General features: G+C 37.8%; 1 protein-coding gene across 2 annotated transcripts in view; it reads right to left on the reverse strand.

The window, feature by feature from the left end:
• The window catches only part of LOC135198454 (circadian locomoter output cycles protein kaput-like), a 198,469-nt gene that overhangs the window by 18,874 nt on the left and 165,048 nt on the right, over positions 1-14,547 (reverse strand). The window contains exon 1 of one of the 2 annotated variants that reach the window (XM_064226016.1): positions 4,158-4,521. The exons of the other annotated variant lie outside the window; for it this stretch is intronic. Coding sequence (XP_064082086.1) covers positions 4,158-4,372 — 215 coding nt within the window. The 5' untranslated portion in view covers positions 4,373-4,521. Of the gene's footprint in view, positions 1-4,157; positions 4,522-14,547 lie in introns of those variants that run through there. 2 annotated transcript variants of the gene reach the window in all.

The following is a 14,547-nucleotide window of genomic DNA, read 5'->3' on the forward strand; positions in this document are numbered from 1 at the left end:
AATAATAGTTCATAATTCCTTCAAGCTTGTACCAGACTTTTTCTGTTAGTAGGAATATCTAGAGGTCAATGTATTCTCTTGGATGGAGTTCTCTTTCAAGGACCCAGTAAGCATATAGCTGCTTTCTTTGCCGATTGGAATGACTGGTGCAATAAGCATGTTACCTCCTACCCCATATGCTCTCCTTGGTCTCTTGTGATGATTGTTTGTTTGTTTGTTTGTATGGTATCCTCAAACAGTTATTTGCTTTCTTGTCCTGTCTCTCTCTCTCTCTGCTATCATCTTATACCTTATTGTTTATTAACAACCTACTCCTAGGTTTGTTTGTTTGTTTGTATGGTGTTTTTACTTTGCATGGAACCAGTGGTTATTCGGCAACGGGACCAACGGCTTTACGTGATTTCCGAACCACGTCGAGAGTGAACTTCTATCACCAGAAATACACATCTCTCACACCCCAATGGAATGCCCGAGAATTGAACTCGCGGCCACCGAGGTGGCAGACCAAGACCATACCGATCACGCCATTGAGGCGCTTCTTGTGATGATAAAATCATCACAAGAGACCAACTTTGATTGCCCATCAATAGTGCTAAACTATAGTATTCCAATAGAATGAAAGATTTGGGTAAAGCCTTCCTTCTGTTTGGGAGCATTTATGAGTCACCAGCTGCACTACAAATAAAACTGATTTCAATAAACTTGAGAGTACTGTATGAAATGTGCTCAGATAAAAAGCAATCTATGTCTTTTAATATTAGTGTATGAAATTCTCAAGAACTTTAGCTCTTGGGTTTCATCGTTTGAAATAGCATGATTCAGTCAATAGGATATATAAGACTTTCGAATAATTCCAGGTACACAGTTCCCAACCCAATCTTTCCTGCTTTTTACTTATTTAAAATTACCTTCTATTCATTCAGCCTAATTATTCTCCCTCATTATATGGCTTTTAGCATAACCCTGTGAAAGGGAGAGGTTGATTTTGGACAACAAACTAAATCTGACACATTCAAACTAATTGATGGAGCATAATCACATAATTGTCAGTTACACATGATTTATTCTCATAATATGTCAAAATATTTATAAACATATCGGACCTAAGACTATCACTGTGGGCAATTTGAATATGAAAAAATATGCCTCGATACATAAATACAAACAACACATGCATATATATACATGTATATATACACCTACATACATATATATATATATATATATATATATATATATATATATATATATATATATATATATATATATGATTTAAGTACACATGCGTTTGCTGTATTCAATGGTGAGACATACATGAATGCACGTAGATTAGAAAAAAACGTAGTTTTTCTTCAGATATGGAAAAATGGCTGCCAAAAGCATTTCTAATTCTTCAAATTCAACAGTACTAGTACACTGATCACTCACGTTCATTTACTGCCTTGGCCCGATGTTTTTATTTATTATTTAACCTAATTAAGACAGCCCTGAATACATTGTTTTATTCGCTCCCGTCACAAGAAACGACATATGATAGAATGAAAATGCCGTCAACCAAATACTGGCGGTTACTATGAAGCTAGGATACAAAACAGGAATTTCGCTGAGAATAAACTATGCTTGAAAGAAACAAAAGAACGCAGGAGGAGTCTCTGCCATATGATTAAAATCAAACTTGGAATCAAACAATCAAATCGGTGAAACTACCCTAAACTATTGCCAATACACACGACGAACGGTCCTCATTGGCAACGCTGCGCTTACAGCCCCAGTAGTGAACCAACCAGCACCTCACTCCATATAGCTTCATTGCACTTTGCATTGTGACTGAGAGAGAGTTCATTATGGAGCTCGCTCCCTGGGATTTTTCCACAAAATGGATTTCGGGTGATTTCCACCCGGGGTTTGTGATACAGGGTGTAATATTTTGTGGGTGGAAATCACCTGAAGTTATTTATGGTGCATATTTTGTTTATTGTTATTTATGTGTTTTCTCTTTACCAGCTATAACTCCCATTACCTGGGTGGGTCCAGGCCAATGCTTGTCTTCAGCTGCAGTATTTTTTTTCTTAAAATTTTTTCCTAAGTTTTTTGTGATTTTCTATATATTTGGAAGTTTTTCTAAGTCACCCCTCAATATTTTTTTTTGTATTTTCAGTGACTTCTTATATGCTGAAAGGAAAGCCAAAGAGCTATATTTTTAATGTATTTTCTTACTTTCAATATATTTTTGCTGCAATTATGGTTTTTTAATTTCCAAAAATCGGGTGTTTTTCACCCAGGGTTTGTGATGGTGTAACTCAAATATAGGGTTAAAAAAAATTTTTATTAGACAGCTGAACTTCATTACAAATCCTTTAAGCTTCAGAGCTTTATCGTATGATGGGGACAAAATAAAAGATGAAACGGCTTAAAAATGCCGTTTCTTAAAGGTTGATTTCGGCCACAAAGGGCACCGTATCTCTATTAACTATAAGTGGTAGCTGTTCGTGTGTAAGCGCCCGTGGGGAGGGAATCAATATCCAAAGAATACATATTGGATGGAAGGTCCCAAGAGTAAGATATTGTAGTACGTATGCTTCGTGATCCATAGGCATATTTCAAGTCTCGATGGAAAGATGAGTGATAACCTACAGAAAGCAGATTGGATCTACGATATTTGTTGATGACTTAAAATACTGAAAGGTGAGTTATTAGAACAATGACAGGTATGAAATGCTGACACAAATTAGCCTTCCTATCTTGGTGATGTCAAGAAGAGTGTTAAGAAGAAACTCTTGATTGTTGTGACCTTAGATAAGGAGTTTGGAAGTTTAAGTCAATAAGACTTAGTTGAGGTTATGGGATGCATTAAAGCTGAAAGCAGATTACGGAGAAAAATATGATTGAGAATTCTGAAACTGAGACTGAGCGAGGGAAGGTGCTGAGTAAGCTTGCTAATGCTGACAACGTAACCGTAAGAAATGCAACGAAGCTTTTGCCTAAAATCATCTCATGCAGTGTATCGAACGAAGAGCCAAAATGCAATTGAACTGCATTATAATATTTGCAAAGTGCTGGAATATCGCATTGATATAAAATATAGATGACAAACAGCTGAAATGTGAACCAGCGGTGACAGACCCTATCCATACAAATAATTAGGTAACCGCATGAGTGGGAGACCTATACTGAGAAAGAGAGAGAGATGAATACGAAATAATACAAAAATCTTCGTAATGACCCCAGAATACGCATTTTTACGTACCCCTCTGCCATAAAAGAACGAGAATCTTTCTTGGAAGTTCATTATCAGGAATTGAATAGGGAGGCTTGGGTTGCGGTGATAAGTCTCCCAAACAAGCATTTGAAGCCTTGAATATGAAGTCGACAGTCTGTACTTGCGGTTGCAATTTGAGATAAACAGGCCAATTTTCGAGAAGAATTCTCCGAGAGGAGGTTACCAATGAATTTCACGAATTCTTTGAGAATTATTTGTGCTGTGAATAGTTTCTCAAGGAACAATAATGAAAATATTTCGTTTTTAAACGTTCGAGTGAATAAATCATATTTTGTCCCAGCAAATGTTAAGATTAAAACTAATGTATTTATTGCCAATTTACGACAATGACCCAGTACCGAGCCTCAGTGTCCCACGTACTACAGTAATTAGTAAGTCGAATGGAGTAAAAGTTTGGGACTAATAATTTGGTAATTCTAGGCAATAACTCCGCACGGACTGCAAGGAACGTTCCCGCAAATACGAAAGCAACTATAGGGATTGGAGTGTCCAATGTATTTCGCCGTATTTAATATTAGCCCCGGGGGGGGGGGGGGGGGGGGGGGGTATTTCTACAGAAGCAGTCCGCACGGACTGCAAGGAACGTAACCGCGGATACGACATCCACTAGGGATTGGGGGCCGTCCAATGTATTTCGCCGTATTTAGTACTGGACCCTGGGGGTTAATTACAGCCGTCCGAATAATTATTACTTAAAATTCTTGTTCAGTAGGTAAAACTGCCTAGAAAAAACGCAACTGCCATAGTCTGGGCCGCCGCGGATAAGTACCATAGATCTACCAAAAGCACTAAAGCACGTTCAAATTCAAGAAGTTACAAACGTGGCCACCGAGTTTCTACTAATACCAGAGAAAACTGGATTAATAGTACTACTTACAGATTAAACTGATATGCGCTGATTTTTGAGGTGGGGCCTAGCAGAACATAATCTTCGTCATAGTGGGTAGAGAATCTAAAACACAAGTAAACGAGCAAACAATTACGTAACATCACCTGGGAAGAGCTAACGCAAGAAATACCGAAGGTGTCGTTGTAGTGACGGACCACATTGACTAGAGAAGCCCAAGGGGCGACGTAATAGTCGAATGTCATTTACGGCACAGAAGTCAAATAAACCGTATATTCATAATAACTAGGTCCGCCTTCTGGTGCAAATTAGGACTAATATCAGGGCCTACAAATACAAGAAAAATATAGTTCAATGGTCGGAGTTCAACCGGCTTAGGCCGATAACCTGACATGCTCTGCTGAAAACTGGTGTCCGCTCCCTGGCCGGACCGCCGGAGCCCGGTTCTGCCTAACTAGAGAGAAGTGTCGTCTCCACCCTTAATTCTCATATACAAGTATATACGAGTATCTTGTGGGCGCTGCCGCTGTTTATATTAAATCATTTTATAATTTTTAATAACAACAAAAGATCAAAGCAAACAGAGATAAGGTAATGGTGTTTTACAGCGTAGAGAAAACTCATGCATAGTACATGTTGTTTTGAAATTGCCTGAACGACTAAAACCGGCTAAACTACCTCGTTCGGCGACTTGTAAACTGTCCGAAAAATGCTGGGATTTGTGCATGCATAATACACATATATCTTTCACTATACACACTATATATTCGTATTTATGTATGTATTAAAGTGTATACATGTACGCTGTTAGCGACAATTTTACAACTCACTCACTACCCTTGTAGGTTACTATACTCTGTTTTTTTCCATCTGTCCATCCGCCTGTGGTGTTTTTGTATGGTAACACTGCGTCCCGGGCTTTAAATAGTTACGCTATGTGTAAGTTTTAGGTAAATAAAAGGATATCTGGGTGTACATTTGCAACTGAAAAGTGTTTTAATAATTTACTGTATGCGAATTACACCGTTAATATTCGAAATAGGATATTATTATTGTTGAATGTAAGCTGAATGTAACTATCTAAAGCCCGGGACGCAGTGTTACCATACAAAAACACCACAGGCGGATGGACAGATGAAAAAAAAACAGAGTATAGTTATCCAATTCGCCACCTAGGCCAACAGAAGTACAACTGGATCTTAGAGAACATGGTCAACATGATCCGGCACACTTGGGAAATCGAACCTTACAATATAGATCTCTCGCTAATGAGGCGAGCATCCTAACCACTGGACCACAAGTACCCAGCGAACTGGACCTGATACACTATAGGCCTAAAGGGTAAAACTCGTTCATGTATTCAATTGTAATGGCCTGACCCAACGTCATTTAAGCGCAACCTTGCATAGAGAGAGAGAGAGAGAGAGAGAGAGAGAGAGAGAGAGGAGAGAGAGTTTACCTAAGTCAGGTATAAATCGACCACAGATACTATTGATGACGCACAAAAGCGCCCTGGAGTGTTGGGGTAGGTAGCGGATAGATATCAAACATGATGGCCACTAAGTGAAGGATATTCATATCGATCTTTAACCCTGTGACTGACCCCAGTCTACCTTTCCCAAGTTCTATCAGTGTATTTGCGTGCGAGCGCGCTCGTTTGTATGGTTTAAAGAGGTTGGAGAGAGCTCTACTTTAGCGGGAATGTTAGTTCTACGAGCTACAAGTTCCAATACAAAACTGATACAAGCCTTCTGTGTAATACTCGTGCTTATCAATGATATTTATTTAACTGTTTTTTGTTCATTTCTCCAATTATCATGCATGATATTTTGTTCATTTACCAACAATTATCCTATAATATTTAAGCATATGCCAAAAGCTAAACCTTCTGATTAATATATGCAGATGAATCTGTAATCCGCAGTCTTCATCTAAAATCTTCTATGGAACTTCATAGCCTAGTGCCATGGATTATTTTTGTAGAAACTATAGTGTTATCTGAATGAACTCGTAATAGTTACAAGTGAAAAAAAATTAAATTCTTATACATTTAAATTCGTTTGGTCTTTTCAGCGTATATACTTCTTGCACTGCAATTCTTGTTGCAAATGCATCAATTATAAACATCCGCTCTGCTCTGCTCTTTCTCTCTCTCTCTCTCTGTATTATATATATATATATATATATATTATATATATATATATATATATTTATATATATATATATATATATATATATATATATATATATCTATATATATATATATATATATATATATATATATATAAATATATATTTTTATATATATATTATATAATATATATTATTTATATATATATATATATATATATTTTATATATAATTACAGAGAGAGAGAGAGCAGAGCAGAGCGGATGTTTATAATTGATGCATATATATATATATATATATATATATATATATATATATATATATATATATATATATATATATAATAATTACATATTTGGTGTGCTTTGCCTAGATGAAATGAATATTGATTTAGAGTCCTTCAGACGATCCCCAGCCACGTCCGTCTCTTTGGACTATTGTTTAATTCCCTATCCAACTACTGTTTAATTCCCTGTCCAATTCCGTATAACCACCTTAAACGACCTCCAGCTGTCATTAGCTTCACGCCCCCCAAACTAGCTGACCACCTGCAAATGCCTACCTGTATTTGATGACAAAACTCGTGGGAAAAAAGGCAAACCCTGATCTTCACACTTTTCCTCCCGCTATTGTGTCAATTTCCCTAGGGGCGCGATACCCTCATTCACACCTCCGCTGTCACGGGCCATCGAACTTTGACCTGACTTGAACCCTTGAACTCCGCCACTCTCAACCTCTCTCTCCTCAGCGACACACCTTTCATTGTTGTTCCCCGAGAGACACTCGTCTCTGTCGAAATACTGACCTCTTCCAGCATTCCCTGGGGGATTTGAAGGGTCCTCTGACGAAGAAAGAATGGAAACCACCGATCAAAAACATCCAAGATGGCGATTGCAGTCAGGGATATAAGGGGCCAGGATCACATTTACAAACCATTACAGGAGGAGGAAGTACAGTAGACAGAAGGCTCTACTCACGATGGGCCTAAGTCCATAGCTATCACCTGGACTCAGTTGTCCACCTTTCGATGTGCGATCAAATGGCACACTACTTACTCCCTTCATTGAGTGTAGGGAGATACCACCTTCCTCGGCCATCATCCCTATTGGCTCACACTACAATGAACGTCTAGTCCATTGACATATCAGGTAGTGTGCCGAGAGAACTGTATTTTCGATTTGAACCAGTGTCTGTAATCCCAGCTCCCATGCCTTATATCCACAAAACACCTTTTGAATTTGCTTTTCCCAAAATTCACATTCCAGTGAAAACGTGACCCATTCCAGTGACATAAATCTCTCTGCAGTAATATTGTCATATTTCAATAAGTGAGTCTAGTGGTGTCCTTGGAGTCAAGCTGTCCAGTAATCTTTTGCCTGAAACATTATGCGCAATTTAATGAAGTTTTTTTTCACTGCGCCTCAAAAGTGAAGTAAATTCTTTGTAATATCCCTAGTCTCAGTCGCTACAACTCTGAATATCTTGTAGATGTACCAGCAGTGCTGTGTGTCATTCAATGGTGTTAAACAGAAACAACTGAAAACAATACATTCCATAAGTGATCATAGATGCTATTATTTATGGTACTTTGTCTCTGGCTGTTCCGTGTCAGACCCACCAAAGGAAATCGTGTTTTTACTCTAAGAGTTAACTTTAGAATTTTAGTTATTACATCATACCTGGTGTGGCGCTAGTTAGTGTTTGTAACCCTGATTAACACTGCCTACAGTCCTGCTGGGTTCAATAGAAGCCCCTGTAATATCCCTTCCATTAATGAAGTGTTAGTTAATTTCAGGGGAAGCACAGTGTTTTCTTTTTCTCACAGTGCTCAACTTCCTACTTTCGGTTCGCTGTCACTCCTTTTCATTGGTCCTACATAGTCACTGATTCAGTTGTCCTATTGCAAAGGCATCCAAATTGAGCCAAGCCATTGATCTAGTCGATCAATTGAAATCTTAACCCTTGAACCCAACAAGATCATGGTCCGCACGTGACATGTAGAATCTACTGGTCACTTTTTTACCAGATACATATGTAGTAATTCTCGTGATCGGGTCGGCAACGTGACCTTGTCGTGATCATGGTAACCCGGGTTCGTTCCCCACTACCGGATATCATAATTTCTTCATATTTCTTGCACTTGGATCTCAAGGGTTTGTAGTGACAAGAGTATAAAAAATAGCACGAAGAATTACATATATATATATATATATATATATATATATATATATATATATATATATATATATATATGTATGTATGTATATATATCATGGTATTCACTTCATAACGACGAATGATAAGTTAAAGGAAATGAAAATGCATTTTCTTCAAGTAGGGATCTGCAGCAAAGAGGCATTCGCGCACGTGTTGGAGGCGTCTGTTCTCATGACTGTTGTAGAATCGCCAGGCGTGTTGTGGAACGCAACACGCGCCATCCCGTCGTCCGAATGTGATGCAATATTTCGTCGAGATCCTTCAAAATCGTTCCGGTCTACTCGGGAGTTTGTGACGTTCGCTGTTATGCTCCACCCCCTTCAGCCCCGCCCCAGATCGCCGAATATATATATGTGCCCTGAGGAAGTAGAGATGATCAGAGATCAGAGAGCAGAGATCAGATCATCAGTAAGAGATCATCAGAGAGAGATAAGAGAAGAAGGAACAGACGAAGGATAAGAGAGAAGGCGGCGCTCGAGAAAGTGGTCTGAGTCGAGTCAAGTCGTCCACAGTGAGAGAGAAAGACAGTAGTTAAGTCATCCATAGTCGGAAAGGGAGATACTCCGACGTTGAGCAAGCCTTCAGAGAAGAAACGTCCTACAACGTGGTTTTGAAGAGTAACCTGCCCTTCGAGTATCAAGAATAGACTGTTTTCTGCAGTACGGTGTCAAGAAGACATCTGAAGTTATAGTTCTTTTATTAAGCCATCGCTTCGAGCATTGATTTCCGACAGCTGCAAAACTGGCCAGCAAGTATTTTCATTACCTCACTGTTTCCCCAGTTCACGCATTGTAAGATTTTACTCTTGTTATGTAAATAGGAGAAACCATTCTGCATTTATCTTTGCTAGTAAGCTTGTAAATAAACCGTTGTTCTGTTTGTGTATCTTTCTATATTTGTATCCCCAGTTTCAACTGTTGGTGTTGAATTCTTTTTGTTTATTATATCGAACTTGTAGCGGACCTCTCGGGATCCATGACAATATACAGGGTGGGCCAAAAGTAGCCTCACAGTTACTTCATGAACTGTTTCTCATTCAAAGTACTCTTCAATAGAAAATTAATACTGTGCCATTAATACATGCTACTTATTTTTATCCTTTTCATGTCACTCATTCTTAAATATGCCACTTATGTCTGAAAATTTTTTATGCGTTTAATAAATTAATTTTTATTCTGTTTTAAACCTGTGAGGCTACTTTTGGCCCACCCTGTATATATATATATATATATATATATATATATATATATATATATATATATATATATATATATATGTGTGTGTGTGTGTGTGTGTGTGTGTGTGTGTGTGTGTGTGTGTGTGTGTGTGTGCATTTGGGTGTGTTTGGTAATCCTAGTGCGCTGTAAGAATTCGTAATCTCGGCTCGTTCCTGTCAGCGCTCTCTACGCGAATAGTATAACTGCCATCAGGGTATTTTAAGTTTAAGCTTGAGTATGTTCCCTGTGCCTACTGAATGGTGCAACATAAATATGAATGGAATAGTATTTATACTATGAGACTGGAAGTTTTTCTTGCGAAAGACTTTCATCTTTCACTCAGCAACTTAGATGATAAATATGATAGTTTCTTAGCTTGCTTATCTCTAAGCCATTCCCATCTTCAGGGAAACCGGTTACTGGATGAGGAAATAGTATATAATATCTCAAAGTTCGCCGTACGTAATTTTATTCTGTGAACAAAAGTAATAAAAATCAAGCCATCATATATAGTATTTCCAACAAAACTATCAAGACTAGTAAATATCTTTCACATGAAGGTTTGAAACTGAACCTACAAAACGAGAGAGAGAGAGAGAGAGAGAGAGAGAGAGAGAGAGAGAGAGAGCTACTAAAAAAACTGAAAACGTTGATGTAAGTACGAGGTGGTATTTAACCCTTAGCGCTCGAAGCCCGGCTCCCAGCCGGCTTTCCCAAATGGTAGGTTCAGACGAAGCCCGGCTCTCAGCCGGCTTTCCCAAATGGTAGGTTCAGACCGAAGCCCGGCTCTCAGCCGGCTTTCCCAAATGGTAGGTTCAGACCGAAGCCCGGCTCTCAGCCGGCTTTCCCAAATGGTAGGTTCAGACCGAAGCCCGGCTCTCAGCCGGCACGTATTTTAATTGCTTTAGGAGCCAAACTAATAATGTTACCTTCTTGTAAGAATCCCAGAATAACACTTGGTTTTATATCTTTCAAGAAATGTTATTTTCGTGAACAAAAAACGTGTTTTATATGTCAATTTTCCTTAGAAAAACTGGCTAAATGAACAGCAAATATCGCGATGCTATTCGGCGCAAAAACATGGGGAAACCAGCCAAATTTGCTGTTTGTTTCGAGTTATTCAGGGTTGACAATCCTCTCGGTCGCTATAAGCCCCTAATCCCATACCATACCCCTATAAACCCAGTTTCCCAAACACTCTGATTTGTTACGGGCTGCTCTAGGTGCAAGAGCCCGTGCCAGCACAAGGCTGGCTTAATCTCCAACAAGAACAAACACTCCGATGGGCAGACTTTTTGTTTCGCTGAGTTGTAATTGATTAGTAACGAACACATTGCTGAGTTAATCATGTCTCTCTGACACCGGAAGTTTCTTGAAAACGAAGAGGAAATCTTAAAATACTTTTTTGGATTGGCCTTCGGAATCGGAAGATGATTCAAGTGAAAACGATGAACCGTCTGCCGCTCCTTCCACATCCGATGAAAACAATTCTTTTATCATCGTGAATGAAGACCTAGAAGCGGAATCTCCTGACGAAAACGAGGACGAATACACCGATGATATGGCTATGCCCCCTGAAGAGGACGAGGACGCAAATGACGAAAGTTGGGCCGATGTGAATAACTGGGAAGAGTTTGATGAAGGGAGGCATGAAGTACCCAGATTTACTTTCAAAGGAAGAGCAAAATTCAACTGTCCTGATCAAACTATCAACACTCCTTTGCAATTTTTCATGCTCATTTTTACACGCGAACTTTTCCAAACAATTGCAGTTGAAACGAATCGCTACACAGAGGAACTGATAAGTAGGAAAAGGCCTCTGCAACAATTTTCTATATGCCAAAACTGGCAAAAAATAAGCGTGGAGGAAATGATGGCCTTTCATGGAACAATAATTAATATGGCTTTACACAGAAATAAGAGATCAAGGGACTTCTTTTCCAAGCAATGTGTGGACGAAAGTTCGTTTTTTCGGCAAATCTTTAGGAGAGATAGGTGGTTCCAGATATTCTGGGGTCTTCACGTGTCTCCTCCAGCAGCCCCTGGCAGTAGCTTCATGGCATCTCGGAGGTCAAAAGTAAAACAAGTTCATGACTATTTATCTGAACGGTTCTTATGATATTATCATCCTGGATGCCATCTAAACGCTGACGAGTCCACAGTGCCATTCAAGGGCAGGACCGCATTCAAGATGTACGACAGCAAAAAACCAACAAAATGTGGCATCAGAATATATGATATTGCCGATGCGCTGACAGGATATATTCTAGGTTTGATTCCGTATTACGGCAAAGCTACTATCGAGTGCCTTGGTTATGCTGGTCATCTCTTCACCATTCTCATTGTATTGACACTAGTGGACATCGTTATGCATGCCACAGGAGGAACTGGATACCATGTTTATACGGATCGTCTTTATACAAACTTATCTCTAGCTGCGGAACCTATGAAGAAAAAAATTCACATCACTGGAACGATAAATACAAATAGGAAAGGCCTTCCCCCTCAAGTGAAGAAAAGAAAAAGATCATCAGTAGGAACAGTAAGGTCGTATGTGAAAAACAAGCGTTGCCTTATTCTGTCTTGGAAAGATAAGAGGGACGTCATTATGTGCTCTACATACCACACCGCAAGAACCATCCAACATCGCCGTATTATGAAAGGGAATGTAGAACAACTTATTGAAAAACCAGTGATGGTTTCCGAATATACTTCTAACATGGAAGGAGTGGATCGTGCAGATTATTACATATCATCATACTGTTTCCTACAAAAATCATGGAAATGGTGGAGAAAAGTTTACCTTTTCCTTTTGGAAGTAGGCATAGTGAATAGTTTCATTCTCCATCGTATTCATATAAAATCAAAAGGGTTGAAGGTATTAACTCATCTTCAGCTCTGGAAAGAATTATTGAAATAATTGGTAGGAAACGAAAGGAATGCGGCTCAAAATGGAAGAAGAAGCACATCTGATGATGAGGAAAGGTTGAATGGAAAATTACATATAATAGCCAAACAAGACACGAAACACTCCGTCGAATGCATTGTATGCAGTGACAGACGAGGACCTGGTGGAAGGAAAGAAACAAAATATTACTGTAAAACTTGTACCAGGCAACCTGTAATGCATCCTGAGTGCTTTGAAGCTTACCACACAAAAAAGGATTACAAAAAGAAATATACTTAATTTTTGTATGAATCCTGCAAAATAAATTTTGTCTATTTTTTATTATAAATAATAAATACGTTTCTTCGCATGTTATTGTGTTAAAAACATTATTATTATTATTATTATTATTATTATTATTATTATTATTATTATTATTATTATTATTATTATTATTATTATTATTAGCATAAATAAAGCCAAATTATTAGACTTGTATGATTTACAACTATAAGATGAATGAAATCTTTATTGAAAATTCAGAAATTATATTTGGACCACTTTGACAGAAAAAAATGACCAAACTACAATATGTTCTTTACGTTCGACTCTATGATTATGTAAATTTATTCCTGTGAAAAAAAAGGAACATGATTATTATTACTATTTTTTTTTTTGCAAAAACCGGAAATATATACTAAGTCCCCCCCCCCCCCCGCCCCCCACCAAAAAAGCATTCATACCAAATATACTGTCTATTATAATCCACCTAAAAAAATTATGATATATAACATTACATGTATTCCGTATGTATGGTCATACATTCCTCATTTGTAAACAAAAGGCCACGTGGTAATTTTGGGCTGGTGGTGGGTGGTGGTCACACCCTTGGCCAAACCATGTGCAGGGTCGGCAATTAGAAATCTCCTTGGTCCTAAAACCGAAGAGGATAGAGGAGAGAGAGAGAGAGGGAGAGATAGAGAGAGAAATAGAGAGAGAGAGAAGAGAGAGAAGAGAAGTACGAGGTCTTTGTAAAATAGGATGTGCAAGTCCTTATTTCAAGAAATAAAAAAGTAAACTAAATACAGAAAAGTAGACGCTACAATGAAGGAACAAATAAACGAGAAATAAAGGTGTGGTTCATAATCCTTTCTGACCTAAGACGATGTTAACAACCTTCACTCACCAAGGCAGGATTATCTCAGGTAGAGAATTATCAAATCGGAAACACCAAAGACCACAACTGATTCCTCATATCCCTTAGCTTGCATTTCAGAGCCTTTTCGAAGATCTCCTACAGATAATGGTAAAACGCATTTACACGTGGATACAAATGGATATTTATTTATGTAACTTGTATGAAGTTTCTATGTGTATCAGGTACTTCCCTCCATCATTTTATGTATGTGATATATATATGTATATATATAATATATATTATTATATATATATATATATATATATATAATATCATATCTATCATATCATATCATATCATATCATATCATATCATATCATATCATATCATATTATCTTATATTATTATTATTATATATATACATACATACATAAGGTGCACACGTTTAGCGGCATGAAAATCCATTGTTCCTATAACTATAAAACATTAGGGCAATTATCATTGCTTGACAAAGGCGAATCTAATTATTATCACATTCAAGTACGAGCACCAGCAACAAATGCACACAAACAAAGAAGGTGTGTGCTTGTTTGTTTGTGTGTAACTGTTGCTGGTGCGCATACTCGAATGCGGTAATAATTTAGTTACCTTTGCCGGGCAATGATAATTGCTAATGTTTTATAGTTATAGCAGCAATGGATTTTCATGCGGCTAACGTGTACACCTCGCAATATATATATATATATATAGATATATATATATATATTATATATATATATATATATATATATATATATATATATTAATGTATATAGTTGTAATCTCTTTATA

This window comes from Macrobrachium nipponense, chromosome 22 (genome assembly GCF_015104395.2).
Source record: "Macrobrachium nipponense isolate FS-2020 chromosome 22, ASM1510439v2, whole genome shotgun sequence".
NCBI classification, from domain to species: domain Eukaryota; kingdom Metazoa; phylum Arthropoda; class Malacostraca; order Decapoda; family Palaemonidae; genus Macrobrachium; species Macrobrachium nipponense.